At 32.6% G+C, this 21,406-nt stretch overlaps 1 protein-coding gene across 1 annotated transcript in view; it reads right to left on the reverse strand.

The window, feature by feature from the left end:
- Window positions 1–20,347, reverse strand: part of LOC140446928 (uncharacterized) — a 130,580-nt gene extending 110,233 nt beyond the window's left edge. The window contains exon 1 of the mRNA XM_072539521.1: window positions 20,061–20,347. Coding sequence (XP_072395622.1) covers window positions 20,061–20,069 — 9 coding nt within the window. The 5' untranslated portion in view covers window positions 20,070–20,347. The remainder of the gene's footprint in view (window positions 1–20,060) is intronic.
- Between the last annotated feature and the right edge of the window lie 1,059 nt (window positions 20,348–21,406).

Genomic DNA, 21,406 nt, shown 5'->3' on the forward strand with positions numbered 1-21,406 from the left:
TCATTTGCTTATGGTCAATCTTCCGAGCTTGCTTTATTCCGAGGTATTTATACATATCATTTTCACCCATGGCCTCGATGTTCTGGCCGTTTTGCATATCGAATCCGCCGGGCTGAACCTTTCCTTTGATTATATTTAAGACACGGCACTTGTCAAGACCGAAGTGCATACTAATATCATTAGAGAAATTTTCTACTGTTTTTAGCATCTGATCCAGGTGGCTTCGAGTGGAAGCTAGTAGTTTTAAATCATCCATATACAATAGATGATTAAGCTTTGCAACAACAGTGGTGTTATTTTTGATGCTAAAACCTGTGTTAGTTGAGTTCAGTATCTGGGATAGGGGGTTCATCGCTAGACAAAACCACAGTGGGCTCAACGAATCTCCTTGAAATAGGCCCCGGTTGATTGCAATATTTTCAGTTTCGATATTGTTTTCACCAGGTATTTTGAGGTGAATTTTTGTCTTCCAATCTGACATTATATGTTTTAAAAAGGTCACTATGTTATCATCGACTTTATATATTTTTAATATATCTATAAGCCATTCATGTGGCACTGAATCAAACGCTTTCTTGTAGTCGATGAAAGCAGTAAAGAGATTCCGTTTTTTGCTATATGCTTGGTTAGAAATGACAGAGTCGATGATAAGTTGTTCTTTGCAGCCCATGGAACCCTTAGCGCATCCTTTCTGTTGTGGCTCTATGATATTGTTTAGAGCACAGTGTTGGTTGATACGCCGGGCTACACAGGATGTGACCAATTTATACAGAGTTGGAAGACAAGTAATTGGGCGGTACTTGGTTGGATCTTGGGTGTTATTTTGATCTTTGGGAATTAAATAAGTTGTTCCCTGGGTTAGGAAAGATGGTATTTCCTGCGGATTAGAAATAGTGTTATTAATTACTGCTGATAGGCACTCATGAATACTCCAGAACTTTTTAAGCCAGAAGTTCTGAACGCCATCTGGTCCAGGAGATTTCCAGTTATGAAGCTCTTTGATAATATTTGAAACTTCTTCAGTGGTGAAGGGTTCGTAGGGAGCAGTAACGTAGTGTTGGCAGTTGTGCGCCGTATCTTCGATCCATCCAGCATTGGTGTTAAGAGCGGCTGGTGTGGAAAGTTGATTTCCCCAAAACTCATGGATTTCTTCTCGGCTTGGGTAAGATTTATTGGCACTTTCTGCAGTAGAATTGAGTTTCCGATAGAACGCCTTCTCGGCATTTTCAAAAAGCGTATTGTCACATTTTCGTTTGTTACTAATTATTATTATTATTATTATTATTATTATTATCATTATTCTCTCGGGTGAACCTGTAACTCCTAGAGAGCGCGTCCCCAGATGGCAGATAGGGGAATGCCCGACCCGGTTTTTATTCAAAAGAGAATTTCCATTCAAAATTAAATTCTTTATTTTATACTTGTAATCTGAACATTTTTCAATTTTTGGAGGTTTTGAGGTTGGAGGTATTACATATATCCAACACTGCCACTCCGTTGAAAATATTCCTCACTTGTTCATTGTGTAGCTGTGTATGTTGCTTGTCAATTTTTTGACATACGGACTACATTTAATTGACATTTTAACCAACTTGTAGCATTCTGTAACTAATGTCAATTTTTATTCAATTAGAGCTTCGTATAGTTAAGGTTTTTGTTAAAAAAACCTATCTTAGAGCCTTGTACTTTTATTGTTCACCTCATTCAACTTTGACCGACCATAACTTCGGAAAAAATGACCTGATCATCTTTTTTTTCTTTTTTTCAGAGAGTTTTCAATGTACTTTTAATATCCCTTTTTTAAACTAAAATCTATCAACAATTGATGAAGTTATTTAAACTGTTTATAAGCCTAAAATTAACAATTTTTAAAAAAATTCGCTAGGCTTTTTTAATCAAAGGATTTTAATTGATAATTTGATTTTAATCAAAGATTATATTCAAGTATCTAGAAGTTTTAGTTTTTGACCTGCATAATTTTGAAAATTATTCATTTTTTATGTAGATTGCAAAATTATTTTTCAAATACTAAGAAATCGATTTTAAAAAATTTTTTGTAGGATAATTAAACATATTAAAAAAAATTTCTCGGAATATGAAGGTGTCTTTTTTTAACTCTTTTTTTATGATTTTAGGAATATTTCAATAGTAATAATTTTTAAGATTTAAAACTAGTATTATCTTATGCTAAATTCAAGTATTATCGATACAAAATTGTTCTAAAGCCAATAGTTCTTGAGATATACGCGAAAAAATGAGGAAAAATATCGAATATTTTGAATTTTTTTCATAGTTTGTTTAATAAAAAGTTAAGCCCACATTTTACAACTCAAAAATAGTAAAATTATTATTTGTACTGATTTTTTAATGATATATATATATATATATATATATATATATATATATATATATATATATATATATATATATATATGCAAAGAACTGCGTTTAGTGATTCACACAACAGATAGCGTCTGGACTAGAAGGATATGTGAACAATTCGCTCAATACAAAAATGAATTGAGCTTTACGAAATTTACAAGGACCTAACATCAGTAGTATTTATTCCTATTTATTATTAATAATATTTAATTACCCTTCAACAATATATTATGAGAATTAGACAGAGACGAATGTGATTCTTCCAAATATTCAAAATTTAGATGAAGCTCATCCACGAATCAAACAGAAAGAAATGTAGCTGGATCAAAAATATATATTATTCAACGAAACAATTCGTTTTCAATATTCACATTGCGAAATAAGACAAATGTTCATAATTTGGTTATTGATTTTTTTTTCTTTAATATATTATTGTCTATAACCTCCAAATTTATCATGTACTTATTGGTCTCTAAATATTGTAATTTACTGAAGATATATAATTTAAATGTTCCAAATATCAATTTTTTCATTATTTGTATAGTCCTGCCGAAAAAATATTCAATCACCTGTCAATATTTACCTTCGTGAAAAAAATGTATATGTACTCGTTGCATAAATTACTACTATAAAATTATAAAGGAGAAAATATAGAAGATCTGTTTTGTGTGTAAATAATACTGAATTAATATGTGTAAAATTAACGTTTATTAATGACAACAAAGCTAATTTATTACCTTCTTCATAGTCATTCACTATTTAAACCTGGAAGATATTTTACAGAAAACATTGTTAAAATTGACCTTTCATAGTTTTCAACATTTATTAATGACAATATTCCTTAATTTATTACCTGCTTCATAGACATAAACCCATTTATCAAAACAGTATAGACATTTTACAGAAAACTCTCTTAATAATGTTTCATCTTTTATTACAGAATCCCAACTATCATAGAACACGAAAATATGGATCGAATAATTATCTTTTAAAAGTCAATTAACCTTTTTAGAGTTAAGTAAATGCGATAATTTACCAACGAACATAAAATTAATCATCTAATCTAAAAGTAATTTATTTTTTGTCCCACGTAGAATTTCATGTTTTAGTCTGAAATCTTTATACGCATGTAAAGTGGTTCGCAGTTGATCACATTTTAATTAATAAAAACGACCTCACTTTAAAACCGTAGTCATAACCATTAACCACATTAAAAACATAATTTTCAATTAATATTTCGTATTTTAGCTTCGCTAATATAGTCCAGTCGTTAGAGAGGAAAATGCCACTCAACCTCTAAAAACGATACGAAGGCTTGAAGCGACCGGCGATAATATCAGTTACTCGCACAAAATCAATTTTTTAGATAAATTTCTATCAGCTCCACGGTAAAAATTCGATATCTTTTGATTAGAGTGTCCTATCGACAAATATTAAACTGAATTTTAAAGATAAAGAGTAACGTTTTCGTATGAAGTTTGCATTTTGTCACAAATGACATCAGTTGCTATAAAGTTGTTAGGTAAATAAACGTTGCGAGATTTTTGCCATTTTTCACAATTCTTATGAGATCTGTAAAATTTAGCACTTTCATTAGTTTGGCAACAGGTATGAGACATTTGAAATTTGCCTAAAAAACTTTCACATTACACAACTTTCACGTTACGGCAAATACATCCACGAAGGCGGCATTGGTTGGAATTTGCAGCTGAAGCTATGCAGTTTTGAAACACTTACTTGTGCAATCGAAAAGAAGCTGTTTTAAACATTTTATTTAAAGTATAAGGCCGTTGCAAAAATTGTAACACACCAGCAGTATTCCAGCTGAGAGCATTGTTACCTATTTTGGAAGGTATTCCTTGGAATTATAATTCTCACCTGCATAAAGCGACTAAATGCAGTTGAGGCCCCCACAAACTGCAGTGTAGACTTTTTATCGGCCGATAGTTTGGTAGGCTTCTTAATCAGTACGGAGGGGTATGCATATGCGCACATTACACCGATTCAGTATCGACCGATAAAAAAGATTAATGGGCTTCTCGATTGCCTTCAAAATAATCTGTCGTCTAACTGTTGGCCGACTGAATTGGCTAACTAAGACTTATGTACACATGACGATTATTTATCATGTACCATGCTAATATTTTTGGAATATCTTTGCGAGAAAATGCCCAATTCATAACCGATAATTGCAAAATGTACGTGTTACAGTTAATAAACGAAGTCAAGTATTGACCTGCGCTTTATAAAAAAAGTTTAAAACTCAATATCTTTTCCACAGTAATGAAAAGTCTTAAATTGGTGTTCTCCTTCGCTATAGCTGGCCCAATTAGCACGACTAGTTAATTGAAGCTGCTTATGCTCATCCGATAAAAAGCGAAAGGCTTTTTTCTACTAAATAATCTATCACTGAGAATTGTATGCACCAAATACTCTCGGAATCTCCTCTTAATTTTTCTCCTCCGTTTTATGAGAACAATAATAACGTTTCTAGACCGCTAATTTCAATAGTCAAATACGAACTTTAGTACTAAATCGTTCAAGAAGAGTCGGCCGACTATTGCTATTCTGCGCCCTCTTCGCCAACCGGACTGTTTAATTAACCCGGTGTGCGCACTAACAGCCCACTAAACTATAGGCCGATAAAAAGTCTGCTGTCTGCGGGGGCCCTTAAGAGTAGAAACATTTAGATTCAATCTTCCGTTTCCAACGTCCCAAAATATGGTTGGAATCGAAAGAAATATACATCTTTCGGAAAAATGAGGAAATCGTTATATTTGGCCTTATGCTTCAAATAAAACATTTTAAACTGTTTTTTTTTAACAAGTATGTGCTTCGAAACGGGACAACTTCATTTACAACTTCCACCCAATACCGTCTTCGTGGAAGCATTTTTCATGGCGTAATATCGTTTGTAATGTGATATTTTTAATTCAGTGTTTTTTAGGCATATTTCAAATGCCTCATGTGGGTTGCCAAAACTCAAAATCGAAATTTTATGCTATAGGTTTTGAAAATTAGGTTTTAACAATGAAAACTCCACAGCGACGTGTCAATGGAAGTGATATATTTTATTAATATTATGAGATTCGGAAAAATGGCAAAAATCGCACAACGTTTATTTATTTAACAGCTTTATAGAAACTCACCTAACAACATAACACCTTGGTACGCAGTATAATGACCTATGGTCATTGGAGTTCATCAAATGAAGTTCATGAGAAGAAGCTGCAGAGTGACAAAAATAGATCGCATCAGAAATGAGGAGATAAAACGAAGAATGGCAGTAGAACAAGACATACTCAGCTACATCGAAGAAGAACGTTTAATTTGATATGGACATGTGAGAAGAACAGATCATACAAGGTGGATAGCAAAGATTTCGGATTGGAGCCCAATAGGAAAGAGGAAAAGAGGTAAACCCCGAAGATCATGGAGGGATGAAGTGGACGAGGCCATGGAAAGACGAGACCTTAGAGATGGAGAATGGCAGAACAGAAAGGACTGGAGACGTTGGCGAAAAAAGAAAGGCGGCGATAGCTGTAAAAATCCTTATATAGATAGATAGATAGAAACTCACTTCATCTGCGACAAAATAAAAAAATATATACGAAAGCTGCACTCTTCACTTTTAAAATGCAGTTTGATTTTTGTCAATAAGCATACTCTAATCAAGAGATATAGAATTTTTACCGTCGAGTTGATGCAAATTTTATTTAAAATATTTCGAGCGCGTAAGTTACATTTAAAATCGCCGGTCACTTCAAGCGTTGATTCTGAGAGAACGGTTCATTCTACACAAAAAGTGCTAATAAATATTTTTGTTTAAAACTATGGCAGCTACATTTATTATTTTGAAACATTTTTTTCTCCTATACGAAGGAGGGTTTTAGGGGAAAGTCCGAGGATAAAAGAGACAAACCATTTTACATCGTTTTTGAGGCCGCAGAATTGACATCCACAGCAGAATCCAACTTATTCGTATTGCTTTTAGAGATTCAATCTATGTCGACTGGACTAATAAACCTATGCGTGAGGTATTATTATAATATAATAATATTAAGGATCCGCATTTACCTGATAAATATATTTTAGAAAAAGCTGCATATCTTGAGCAAGGTATTATATATCGAACAGTATAAAAACATATAATGAATAGGTACCATGCGATGCGTATTGTTAAAAGGAAGATGCTCATTATGAGTGATGAAAGAAGTGTACCATCAGTTTAAAATAATTGAATTAAATAAAAGTTCTATTATAACTAATGTACAGTTTTTCTCTAAAATCGGTAATAATAAATTTGGAAATGCATACTTGCATACACATGCATACACATTACAATGGTTTTTATAAAGGACTATTCAAAGCACAAAAAATTATAAATATCTATTCCTTTTTGTCTCAGTTTTGTAAAAAAAATGAATAAAAATAAAATGACCAACCCGACAAACTTTAAATACAGTATATCACATAATTCGCGAAAATGATGACAAAAAGAGAGGGAAAAAGTACTTTGACAGGTTATCAAATGAAGCATTTGACAGACAACCAGTTGAGTTAACGGAGATTGTAACAACAATAGTGACCGAAATAACAAACGAAGAAGAACTCAAGCAATTCAAAAAATAAAGAAAGGCCAAATGACATTCCTGAGGAAGTGTGGAAAGCATTAGTGGAGACAGGGACAAATTGTTTAACAGGTCTATTTAATAGAATTATGGAAGTTGGACAGATGCCAAACTAATGGAAAAGCAGTGTATTAGTACCTGTCCACAAAAACAAGGGAGATGTACAACAATGTACAACCTACAGGGCCATAAAACTACTTAGTCACACCATGAAAATATGGGAGTGAGTAATTGACGGACGGATACGTAAAGAAACCGAAATATCCGATAATCAGTTTGGTTTTATGCAAGGCAGATCAACAACAGACGCAATTTTCATTATAAGGTAGTTGGCAGATGGAAAAAGTACAGGAATAAAGAAACAGACGCTCAGTTCCTCGGGGGATTCTGTGTTGGACACTCAATAAGAAAGGAGTCTCCGGTGAATATGTAAAGATTGTGAGAGATATATATGAGGGAGTAACAACAGTGTTAGGGCAGGTGTGAGAGACTAATAAATTTCATGTGAAAGTAGGATTGCACCAAGGCTCGTTGCTTAGTCCTTATTTATTCTCATTAGTTCTGGATTAAGTAACACCGAAACTACAAGCTAATATTCCGTAGTGGTTAATGTATGCTGATGATGTAGTGTTAGTAGGAAATAGTATAAGCGACTTATAACAAAAACTGGAAAATTGGAGACAAACTCTGAAGAAAAAGGTTTAAAAGTAGGGAAAAAACAGAGTATTTGGAATGTTTATTTAAAGATGTACAGTTTAAGTTAGTACAAATATAATGATATATTTGAATGGTGAAATGATTGTGAAAAGTAATAGTTTTAAGAACCCAGGATCGGTGTTACAGAGTAATGGGGGAATAGATGGAGATGCATGCAGTAGAATCAGGAATCAGAAGTGGAAGGAAGCGAGTGATGCGTTGTGTGACAGACAAATTCCAATGAAGCTGAAGGGAAAATTCTATAAAACAGTCATAAGACCAGCTATGATGTACGGAACTGAATGTTGTGCAGTTAAAAAGAAAAAGGAACAACGAATGTATGTGGCAGAAATAAGAATGCTTAGATAGATAACTGGAGTGACAAAAAAGGATAAAATTAGGAATGAGTACATTAGGGAAAGTCTAGGGATGGCACCAATTATTGCCTAGATGAGAGAGCATAGGTTAAGATGGTTTGATCATGTTCAACATCGAGACGGGTCGGCGGGTCTCAGCAAGTAGTAGAAGAGGAAGACCAAAAAAGACCTGGAGGCAGACGCTTAGGCAGGACATGTCGGTAAGGGGTATTAATATTGATATGACCCAAGATAGACACTTATGGAGAAATGTAATTGGAAAAGCCGACTCCGCATAGGGATAAAAGTAGAGAGAATGACGATGATCAGGTAGAAGCTCACAACTTACAATGAAGAACAAGGTATTAGTACAAATAAAGTAGTATATTCTGTGGTTTACGGTTATGGGGCTGTACTGGTGAGAGTATCTATGCTTGCCTTCAACGAGTCCAAAAACGAATACTAAGAAACAAAGTCAACGCTCGGTGGGTGTATTCGCAACAAAAACCTACATCGGGAACTTCGTATAGCAACTATTAAAGAAGAAATAAAGAAGATCGTCAAGGGTCATGAAAATCGACCCCACAGTCATACAAACATGGTAGTATTGGAACTGTTAGATAATCAAGAACTAGTCCGCAGGTTCAAACGCACCAAACCTCTTGAACTTGTGTGAAAATGATAAATACCATGGCAGAAGCTTGCCATGAGTTAGTTCTGAAGAAACCAAGAGGCTGAAATATACATATCAGCGAATGGTGGTAAGCTGTAACGAAATCAAACCTTAACTGTCTATTTTATTTTTGTATAAATGTCAGTTTAAAGTCAGGCAGTAAACCTATCTATTACAGTGAAGTAGGCAACATAATAATCTAATAATTATTAAATTATAAGGTAAATCGTTGGGAATACCTATAAGTAAAGTAGCAGATTAGGTTAAATATAAAATGCTGATTAGTCCTAGGATTAGGTGCATGGTTAATTTAATAAATAAAAAAAAGTTCATCAATTAAATTGATGATAAATAAGTAGTAATAATGAAACTATTTAAATAACTAATTAACTTTACTGGAATCAGAGCATATATTTAATTATGATTTAGCCCAGTCTGGTTATGCAAAAATCACCGATTTCTCGGCAAAATTTTTCGCAGATATCTGAAGTTTTTAAGACATAGGTCTAGTCTAGACTAGATGAATAGATGAAAAAGTACTCGTATTTTTACATTGCGTTTTTTTTAATCTGTAATTTATGGTCACAATTTGATTTTTTGTCTACAAGTTTTTTCCCTTATATTTTACATAAACAATATTTATATCATTTTTTTATATCAAGATTATCTTTATTTTCCCGTTTTTAATTAAATTTTATTAATTTTTGTATTAACAAAATAAAATGTTACTAATACATTTGAAGATCGAGGAATTCCGTCTTTTAAATTTGTGCGAAATTTCCCCCGATCGGTCAAATAGTTTAAAAGTTATTTAATTTATTTATTCCTGAGGCTAAATATTTAAACTATTGAACTTGCTCTATTAATAAGGCTAGCAACATTTAGCAAATTTTATAGCATTCTTTAAAACTTAAACTATCTCAAAAGGTAAATGCATATTGCTTTTTTATCGAAATTATTTACAAAATAGACATTTGAAAAAGGGGTATATTTTTTACTTCTTGAAAAATATAGAAGTTATTACAATTGTTTATAAGTAAAAAACATACCCCTTTTTGAAACGTTTGTATTTTACTTATAAATAATTGTAATAGTTTCTATATTCTTCAAGCTACAGACTTGTACGTACAACCATTGGATAGCTCGTAAAAAACTCACATTAAAAAAAATATAAGATAAGATAAATATAAGGTAAAAAGATAAGAATAAGAAAATATAAACTTTATACTGAAACTTACAGCTATAAAATTCATCTTATTTTTCGAAACTTACAGCCCTTCGACACGAAGGTACTTTCGAAGGATCGACATAGTTTTTTATCGAGATCGGAACTTCAAATTGAAACACGTAGGAAAAATTTATATTATTTCGGCTTCCACTGCAGCTAGAAACCTCTTTTTTTTTAATCTGGGGTAGCTCGTCGAAATATGAATAACTACATAGTTTCACTGGCCAGGAAATTTGGGAAACCTCGGATAAATTGAGTCCATTTGAAAGTCACCGTAAAAACTTATTTTTTTAAATTTGGCTGGAATAGTCTGTTGTCGCAGTATTAATAATGATGACATAATTTTAACCCCCTTCCCCGAAAATCTCGGAAAATCCCGGAAAATCAAGCCATTACAGCCAAATTAAAAAGAAAAGGTGAATTTTAAATGGACCTAATTTTTCCGAGGTTTCCCATATTTCCCGGCCAGTGAAAACTGTGTAGTTATTCATATTTCGACGAGCTACCCCAGATTAAAAAAAAACTTTTAGCTGCAATGGAAGCCGAGATAGTGTAAATTTTTCCTACGTGTTTCAATTTGAAGTTTCGATCTCGAAAAAAAAAAACGAAGCTGAAACAGTTATCCTCTGCACTTTCCTTTAAAAATCTTTCGAAAGTACCTTTGTTTCGAATGGCTGTAAGTTTCAAAAAATTGGATAAATTTTATAGCTGTAAATTTCAATATCAAGTTTAGATTTTCATTCAAAATTTGTGAAAATTTTACTTCTTAATGTTTATAAACAATGGAGACATGATTTTTTTAAAAATAGTCCCTTACTTCGTTCCTATTGGTCATAGAAGGTTTTATTTTTTAAATGTGAGTTTTTTTACCAGCTATCCAATGGTTGTACGTACAAGTTTTATGCGTACAAGTTGAACGCATAAAAACGCAATATACTTCTGAGATAGTTTAAGTCTTAAATAATTTATAGACGGTAATTCCTCGATGTTCAAATGTATTAATAACATTTTATTTTGTTAATAAAGAAATTAAAAAAAAAATTAAATTAGTGCAAAAAAACTGTTTTTTTGCAAATATCTCAGTAAATTATTTATCAATTTTAATTTAAAAAACGGGAAAATAAAGATATACTTGATATAAAAAAATGATATGAATATTGTTTATTTAAAACATAAAGGAAAAAACTTATAGACAAAAAATCAAATTGTGACCATAAATTGTTAAAAAAAAAACACAAGTTAAAAATACGAGTACTTTTTCATCTATTCGTCATCTAGTATCCCCCGCCTATGTGTTAAAAGCTTCAGATATCTGCGAAAAAATTTTCAACCTTTTTTTAACCAAATTGGGCTAAATTGGTTCTAATAGGCAAAACCTACTTTTTAAGAATTCAGTATTACTGTCCGTAAAATAGTAGTAATTAATGTTATCTGATTTTAAGACACCTTCATACTTAATAACTGAAGCTTCCTGTATGCAATTTTAACCTTGCTCGTTTCCGTTTGTTTCTTAAATTTAAAGATATTAAAATTAGCAACATTTACATTTTTTACTATTTCTCAATATGGCAACGTTTTGTTGTAATGGATTGTAAAATATAAATTAAAAAAAATGTTAGTGTTAAATATCTAGAAAGAAGGTTGTCGATGTTCTTAGTACAGACATACACAATACACAGACATATACAATATACGTAATTTAATTAAATAACTCAAGTTAGTCAGACGTACTAAAGTTTATGTTTATAAGTCTTAAGAATTAAAAGAAAAGCACAGGGGAAATAAACTATTGTGTAATAGTAACGTATATTGATAGTTATTAACACTATTTCACTCTCAATAATTGTCAGAATGGCATCAGATCCACACTTCACATTTGCCAACATACTTGTAAAAGGTTGTTAATGTTTAAAACCTATTGAATACCTATTTTATTATTCCAACATACTATATACACTGCGCGTCACGAAAAAGAGACCACCTAAAATTTTTATTAGATTTTTTAGTAATCTTTAAGAAGATGTTCTAAAGCAGTATGCAATCATTTTTTAAATAACAAATGTCAAAAAATAACTTTCAAAATAATGATTTTATTGAAAAAAAAATTAACATTGTACATTTTTTCTTTTTCTTTATAAAATTACATTTAAGTCGTGATTATTAGTACTGTGTATTATCACCTCTATTGTGAATTACACTCCTCATTTGATTTGGCATTGAATTGATAAAATTCTGGATGTCGTTTTGGGGAAAAGCTTCCCATTCTTCCATGAGCGCCAACCGATACTGTTCTCGATTTATTGGAGCAGGTATTCTGTTTCTTACCCTTCGTTTGAGTTGGTCCCAAACATGTTCAATCAGGTTCAAATCTGGACTTTGAGCCGGCCAGTTTATTTTTGGCACACCGACAGTTTCCAGATATTGCGTTACCATCCACATGGCTACGTGTGGTTGCGCGTTTTCTTGCATAAAAATAAAGTTTTCCCCACCAAACCCAGCAAAAGGCATTACATGCTCGTCTAGAATTTCGGTAATGTATCGGTGTGCATTCAACGCTCCTCTATCAATAAATACGAGATCAGTACGGCCCTCGAATGAAATGCCTGCCCAAAACATTACCGAACCTCCTCCAAAAGCAATACGTACTCGTGGAACACAAGCAGCATATCATTCCCCACGTCTTCTGTATGTTTTAATGCGACCATCTGAGCCATAAAGAACCATCCTGGATTCATCACTAAACAAAACATTTTTCCAATCTTCTATCGTCCAATGCTCGTGGTCTCTAGCAAACTGTAGTCGGCGTTGTCGATATGCTGCTGTTAACAAGGGTCCTGTTGCTGGACAGCGAGCCCTTAGACCAAATTCCCTTAACCTTCTTTTCACGGTAGAAGTGCTTAAAGTCCACCCATGATTATTTTGAAAACGGTATTGGATCTAGCCATAAAGAACCGATTTTGCAAAGAAGTGCGTTGTAAAGAACGGTCTTCTCTGGCCGCCGTGATTCTTCTCGGGCCTGATCCTGGTCATCGTTCGTGAGATCTAGTCTCTACGAATCGTTGGTAAATTTTTTGGATCATACAACGACTGACTCCAAGCTGTCTGGCCACTTCTCTTTGACTCATTCCATTATTATTCAAAGTAACAATTTGAACAGATCTAACAAATCTCTCAGCCATAGTTTTAAATTTAAAAATTGCATAAGTTTACTTTTCGAACAACTGTACACTAGTGAAAGATTTTTGAAAAACAGAATAGCCATATTCCAAGAAAAATAAGGTACAATCAACACGTCGTAAAACTGATATCAATTCTGCAAACTTATTACCCTTAATTAACCTGTCGGCACTGTTTGTCGGTGCCTAAAAGACGCTAAAAGTGTTTCTGCTAGTTAAAATAGAATAAATTGTATAAACTTAAAGTTATTAAAAAATTCTTACAAAATTCTAGGTGGCCTCTTTTTTGTGACGCGCAGTGTATAATACTCATATAAAACAAAGTGTGTAAGGACAGTACGTAATACATATAGTTTTGAATCCATCTAATAAAAAAAAGTGAGGTTCAGTTTATAAAACAACGTATGCAATTCGATATAAGACACGTCACAAAGCTGTAGAAACCTCCCAAGAATCTTATTGTAGATGGGAACAATGTTAATAATATTGGAAAATATTTAAGCACAGCTACGACATATTTATGACCGGAATCTGGTAGTAATTCCAAACTAACTGAAGTGAAGGCTGCAATCCTACTGAATTTCCTGGGGAAAGACGGCCTAGAACTATTTAATACATTCAATGTGAGTAAAGGGAATGCAAAAAAGCCCGAAGATATATTTAAAGCTTTTGATGATTATTTAAATAAAAGAATAAAAGTAATATTTGAGTGACACGTGTTCCATAAGAGAGAACCGAAAAAATGAAGACTTTACTATGTTCTTGCTAGATGTTAAAATACTGGTTAAAACATGTGAATTTAAAGAGAAAAACACAATGCTACGAGACCGAATAGTTCTAGATATAAGCTCCAGACAACTGCAAGAAAAACTATTGAGAATGGCAGATTTAAAATTAGATAATTTCATTTAAATTTACCAAGCTGCAGAACTAAGCAAAAACCAAAAAAGAAAAAAAGTATTCAAATTGGAAATAATGTAGATAAATTGAAATCAAAAATGGAAAATGATTGCTTTTAACGATGGTAAACCAGAAGTGTATTTAATAAATAAAGATATTTTACTTGTACATTCACAACAATTTCAAAAAATGAGATTTATAAAAATATTAACATATATATAATAATGATACTGAAATTCTAATTGAGAGTCATGCACATTGTATTAACCGTTATGATAATACAGTAAACAAAAACTATGATCTGGAAAAGGCAACTTAAGAAGACACCTTTTTAAGTAAAGTTTGTGAATATCATTTTAAAGGCTAGCCCAATCACAATAAACTCAGTCATTAATGTTGAGTATACTTAAAATTCAGTGCCTTAAACAAAAAAATACTGTTATTACGTAAATTACCAGATTTGCCTTTTGAAAGTATTGCTGTAGACATTCTTATATATCAGAATGTAGGTTATCTTGTTATTATTAGCATAAAAATAATCCACCTAAAATGGGTGGGCCACGTTATGCGGATGGATCAAAATGATCATACTAAAATAACTATGCTAAATAGGTCAGTCGGAAGAAGAAGAAGGGTGCGAACCAAACTCAGATATCTGGACGATGTGCAGCGAGATTTAAAGAAGATTGAAGTAAGGGCATGGATATGACAGACACTCTGTAGTGCCCACTGATAATGATGATGGTGATGATGATGATAATTAAGACAGAGAGGAGTTTGCCGTAAATGTAGTAGCCAACCTCCATTGAGGAGAGGACACTTCAAGCAGAAGAAGATCAAACATATTTTTATCTGCTAGTTAAATCTTTCTATCGCCTTTGTAAGCTCACGTTTGTGGTAGGTAGCTGCTGTATTTAATTATTTTTCAGATCTTTCCTTGTTTCGATTTCAAAATTAAATTTTCTATATTTTTAAGCAGAAATGACACAAGTATTTTCATTATATTTGTATCTCTTCACTTAAATGTTATGTTAAAATAATTGAAATAGTATTTTATAAGGTTTTTATTGCTGTACAAGAGACCATAAAAGGCAAAGCAAATCCTAAATAGGATAGTAGAGCAATTACAATTAATTATATATACATATTATTATATGAGTTATGCAAGTTATAAATAAAGAGAGTAGTAATATCCTTAAAAAAATTGAAGCACGTTTAACTCGATAAAACATTAAAAATGTCTAACCTAACCTAACCAAAAAATACATTAAAAATCTATTATATCATATACATAAGATATTTAGTAATATGTGCCTAATATAATTAAAAAAAAAACATAAAAAAATTAAACTAATGTCCAGTTTCTTTTATTTTTTTTTTTATATTGTATGTTAGTTGGAAAAAGTGATTTTAATAAAAGAAAAAATAAAAAAGATAGTCTGAGCACGGTAAGTTTAACGAATTTGTCCTCTTATGCCATATATTTGGCCATTTAATTCAACAAAGCGATAACAGCTTTTGCTAGAAGAATTAATCTTTTACACATTTCGCATAGCCCAGAGGACAGGAAACGATATTATTATAATCGTTTTCGTTCATGGCCGCCAAAGAAGGTGGCGCCTCTGTATGCTAACCACTGAGGTGGTGAAGATTTAGGAGACATTCGTTGTACTTTCCGAGTTTAAATTTGTATCAGCCCAAGTGTCTGATGAGGCTGGGATAGGCCGAAATGATTCATAACACTTTATTGATACCGATCCGAGCACGGGAAGTTTAACGAATTTGTCCTCTTATGCCATATATTTGGCCATTTAATTCAACAAAGCAATAGCAGCTTTTGCTAGAAGATTTAATCTTTTACACATCTCGCGTAGCCCAGAGGACAGGAAACGATATTATTATAATCGTTTTCGTTCATGACCGCCAAAGAAGGTGGCGCCTCTGTATGCTAACCACTGCGGTGGTGAAGATTTAGGAGACATTCGTTGTACTTTCCTAGTTTGAATTTGTATCAGCCCAAGTGTCTGATGAGGCTGGGATAGGCCGAAATGATTCATAACACTTTATTGATACCGATCCGAGCACGAGAGGTTTAACGAATTTGTTCTCTTATGCCATATATTTGGCCATAATAATTAATCACAAAAACAATTACACCAAAGAAATTCAACGTTCGAATAGAAAAAGAACGAAGAAACATCAATATAATAAGAAAGGCACTTTGTACAAGAGTTTGTACAAGAATCGAAATTAGACTTGAGAGTTAGGTTAGCAAGGTGCTATATTTTCTCCACTTGCTCTAAGGAATATAAGCGTGGGCCCTTAACGCGGCGACTACTAAGGAGCTAAAAGCATTCGAACTGTTGATATACAGAAGAATCCTGAAGAGATGATGGACTGAGCATGTAACAAACAAAGAAGTCATGAGAGGAGTTAGCAAAAGAATGGAAATAATGGAAACCATTAAAACACAATAGCTGCAATTCTCGGTGGCATTTCATGCGTGGTGAGAAATACGACGTATACGTCGTGTACAAAACTCCAATTGATTGTACAAGGCTAGGTCTAGAGCATGAGAAGTATAGGAAGGAGAAGAATCTCATGGTTTCGTAAGTTCAGGAAATGGTACGGATGCATATCAATAGAACTATTCAGAGCAGCCATATATAAGATAAAAATAACCATGATGATTGCCAACCTCGGTCGCAGATATGGCACGTAAATGAGAAGAGTGTTTATAAAATGCAGAATTTTGCTCTAGTAGTTTCGGTTTTATGACATGAAATTATGATTGGCAGGAATAATCATGCCCATAAACTGAAGAGAAGAATCGGTCTTAGCTGGGTAGTATATAAAAAACTGAGGAAAACTTTTAACAGTGAGCTACCCACATGCCTGAAGAGAAAAGTATTTGATTAATGCCTCCTTCCAGTGTTGACATACAAAGCAGAAACATTTACTTTAACAAAAGCCTAGGCTACCAAACTGAGAGTCACATAGACAAGAATGTAGCGATTCATGATAGGAATAACACTGCGAGACAAACTAAACAACAAAGAGGTCAAGAGAAGAACCAGGGTGACTGACGTCATCGAAAGGATAGCCAGGCTAAAATGGAGATGGGCAGGACACATAGCTAGAATGACGGATGAGCGATGAACAAAGAGGTTATTGGAATTGAGATCAATGGAAGATAAGAGAAGCGTTAGTCAACCACCTACACGATGGGCTGACGATTTAAGAAGACAAAATAAAAACTGGATGAGAGTGACGCAAGATAGATGGAACTGGAAACACAAGAAAGAGGTCTATATTCAGTAGTGGACTTTTGAGGCTGGATGATGATGAGTTTTGGTTCGGGCAATAGGAGTAGAGCGAACCCTATCTTTTGAAATCTGCCCAGTTTCGTAGATATTGCTAAAAAGCTTCACGATAACATCTATATTTTCTTCATTAATCAGCTGGATTGTTTCAACATACATATTGCATGTTCCTGGAGCTTTTGGTTGATTTTGATTTAAAATGAAAGCGCGTAAAAAATAATGAAAAAGATTATTGCATAAAATTAAAATACGCAATCTAAAACTGGGTAATGCTATAAATAGCAAACATTGAGAGAGAGAGAGAGAGAGAGAGAGAGAGAGAGAGAGAGAGAGAGCGCTAGAGTTGATTATATAAGAAAAATATTAAGGCAAAGGGAGACAAGAAAGAAGATCAGTTTTCTGGATTCAGAATTTAAGAACTTTGTTCAATTTAATAATACCAAGGACAGATAGTAAAGAAGAAGAACACATTCATTGTATAGCCGAGATTCTACTGAAAGTGTTTTCTTCTTATTTCAACTTTCTTTTAACCTCAAAAACAACTTTGGAGAGTACGTTTTAATAGAAAAAGGTTGTCAGGGAAGAGAACAAAAATATTTCATCTTCATTGCTGCTATTTAAAATAAGTATAACCACTTTGATTAAGAAAAACATGAAAAGTAAAATTTTAATCAAAGTAAAAAAGCAAAATGTGGTTTAATACTCACAAAGATATACGAGCCCCTTCCCATATCAGTTGGCCCACCTATGGCATTTGCAGTTTAAGTCGATTACCATAAACAAATTATTATACTCTGCATGTTTTTATAAGTTCACACTTACCGTTTTTTATTTATTTTCAACAATAAAAAAAATTCACTAAACCCTGTCTATGCATTCACTTATGTCAACATACGTTGATTTTTTTATAATTTCGTTAAATCCAGAGGTAGCTATGGAAAAATGACATTAAAACAATAATATTTGCAGTAGGTAATGTCGAATATATTTTGTAGTATTGTAAAGCTTTTTGCTGTTTGTGGATTGTACAATGGGTCGAGGTAAAGTTATCGATAAGAAAATTTGTTCAATCATTATTAGATTTTTTTAATTCTGGAAAATCTAATTCGGAAATCGCGAATATGTTGCATTTGTCACGCTATAGTGTAAGAAATATATTTGTTATATCCAGAAGATACAAAACTAAAACTAAAAGGTTCGGTCGTCACAAAACCTAGAAATTTATGAAAAACTAAAATAACCGAAGCAGATCGAAGGGCATTAAGACGCATTATAGTGAAAAATCGACGAGGAAATTATATGGAGTTAACCGTTTTATGTGACTTTATTAGAAGACACGTTTCTAGATCAACATGTCACCGAGAGGCCCAAAAATGAGGATTTGGTACTTACAAAGTAACTTTTGTAGTTGGAAAAATTAATACGAATTGTTTTTAATAAATTAAATTTTATTTTAGGCTAAGGGAAAGCCACTTTTTACATTACAACAAAAGAAAAATAGACTACGATGCTCAAAAGAGCATAAAGATTAGACTCAGTCGCAATGGGATTCAATACAATGGAGCGATGAGTCCAGATTTGAAGTGTGTATTGAAGACAGTAGGAGTCGCATCATTCGCAGGAAAAATGGAGCTTTTCATCCCTACTATCTGAAGCGAAAAGTCAAATTTCCTGAGCTGTCATGATCTGGGGCAACATGTCATCTAAAGAATCTCTTTTACCTATTATGGAACACCGTTTAACATTAGCGGAAGATTTTGTCTTCCAACAGGATGGCGCAGGTTATCATATCTCAAAAAAGAGTTTAAAATAGATTGAAGACCATGGCATACTACTTCTGGAATGAGTTTCTAATAGTTCCGACTTGTCCCCGATAGAGTCTTTGTGGCGCGATATGAAAAAAGCTTTGAGAAAACATACTGCCAGGTCCGTCAACGAATTGAAGAAAAAATTGCAAGAAATTTCGTTTCCTGCGAAAAATTCGTTTACCCTAGAATTTTGTCAGAACTTGGTAAAAACTATGCCTCGAAGAACTATGGATGTCATTAATAATAAAGGGGATGAACTTAGTGGTAAACTTTCACATTTTTTTTTTGTTAATATTACATATTCTATGCGTTTTTTAATTTATTATTATTCTGTTTAATCAATGTATATAAAATATTTTCTATAATTAGAAAATTCAAAAATGTTGTTCGGTGCAATAAAACTTGTGTGTTGAGACGTGTTCTCGAATCGCATCTGAGGTAGCAACTAATCAAGATGATATTGTAGCACGGATGTCTGAACAAAACCGTCAATTTAACTGGGAGTATGTGTCATAATGTGGAACATTTTCTGGTTTCCCTTTTTTGAGAATAGCCAAAAATTCCAAAATAATTCTCGTATGTTCCATTGTTTCCATTGGAAATAATAGCATAATTTTTATCATATTCCTAGCTTATGTCTTTTTCATTTAAGAAACAAAAACAATATATTTAACACAAGAACTAATTACGATGAAATGCACCCCCACTTTCTCCCATTTACACTAAATTAATAAAATCTATAAAATACTCCTATAATAACTTTTGTAGCTTTATAAAATCAATTAGTAACCATAATATTTGAGTATATTTTACTAAAAAATTTATATTTCATTCTACAAATATTTATTTAATATAATAATCAATAAACAATAAATATGAATACGTACCCAGCGCATCTCGATCCTTTTTACGGTAAACTCCTTAAACCAAGCGGAAGATCACAAAAGAGAAAAGCACCCACAACCACTGTTCGCAGAAGACTGAAGCACCGAAAGAAACAAATGATTTGGTACTTGATTTCACCGACGAAGATCACTATCACGTTTGTCGGGGAATATGCATTCTTTAAGAATCTTCTTCTTGCTTCTTCATTGGTGGTGACCTTAATTTCCCAACGAGACGCAATACACGCAGGTGATATATTATGAAGTGGTTTTAAAAAATTTCGAAGACGCACCTGTGACATCTGACATCGCGCTAAATGGTGAACTTATTATGTGTGTACGCACCTAGCTAATTGTCTACAATGATTTTTCACTAGAGTAGTTGTGTTTTTTATTATAAATACAATATTCAATGACAGTTGCGGTAAATAAGTTTTTAATTTGATTTTTACATTGCATTTACTAATTGTGGGGAGGTTTCTCATTGAGAGATGTCAAAATAAGTAAAGAAGAAATATTAATTATAAACTTTTATCTGTTCTGATCTGAATTATTATTTTATACTGTTAAATTAGAAATAATGTACTAAAACTGTAATCTGTTTATCTTGACCTTAGTCTACCTCTGTTTTATATTTGTTCTTGGTCTCCAAATTGTCACTTCTTTGCTTTATTTTTCGTTATATTTTTTGATTTGGTGCTATGTGATTTTTTATATTTTAAACTCATTATATCGCTGCTATCTCTTAGCATCATTACAAATTTATACTTTACAAAATTTACTTTGGGGTATTTTTGTTTTTCTATGATAATCCATTGAAATATTAAATTTTTTATTTTATTTTCTTTTTATGTATTGAGAGGGTAAATATAAGCTTAAGTTCCAGTTTACGGGTTCGCCAACCTTGTCTCCCGGCTACTATTTTGGAAAAAGGGGTGCAAAGTATTTTCGCACTGTAGCTCGTAAACTAGCAACCCTACAGAAAGTTATATTAGGTATAATTTGTAGGAAATTCAATTGTCTGTAACTTTATTTCCATTAGTTTTTATCATAAAATGAAAAATAAAAAAGTTATTTACAAATATAACTAAACATTTTTGAACAAATTTGCTTTTGAGCTTTATAACTTTTTTATGGTCATTTTACAATAAAATAATATCAGAGCAATATTATAGAATTTTTTTCAAAGAATAATCTTCATTACAAGTTTATATAATTTCTTTAATTTTTCTAGGTTTTACAGCGCTCTGAAGTTGACAGGGTTCTTAATTACTCGTAAGAATACGATAAACGCGAACCATTAGACCAAACTTACTATTACATATATATTTTTTTATTCGTATTATTTT

Source organism: Diabrotica undecimpunctata, chromosome 7 (assembly GCF_040954645.1).
Source record: "Diabrotica undecimpunctata isolate CICGRU chromosome 7, icDiaUnde3, whole genome shotgun sequence".
NCBI classification, from domain to species: Eukaryota; Metazoa; Arthropoda; class Insecta; order Coleoptera; family Chrysomelidae; genus Diabrotica; species Diabrotica undecimpunctata.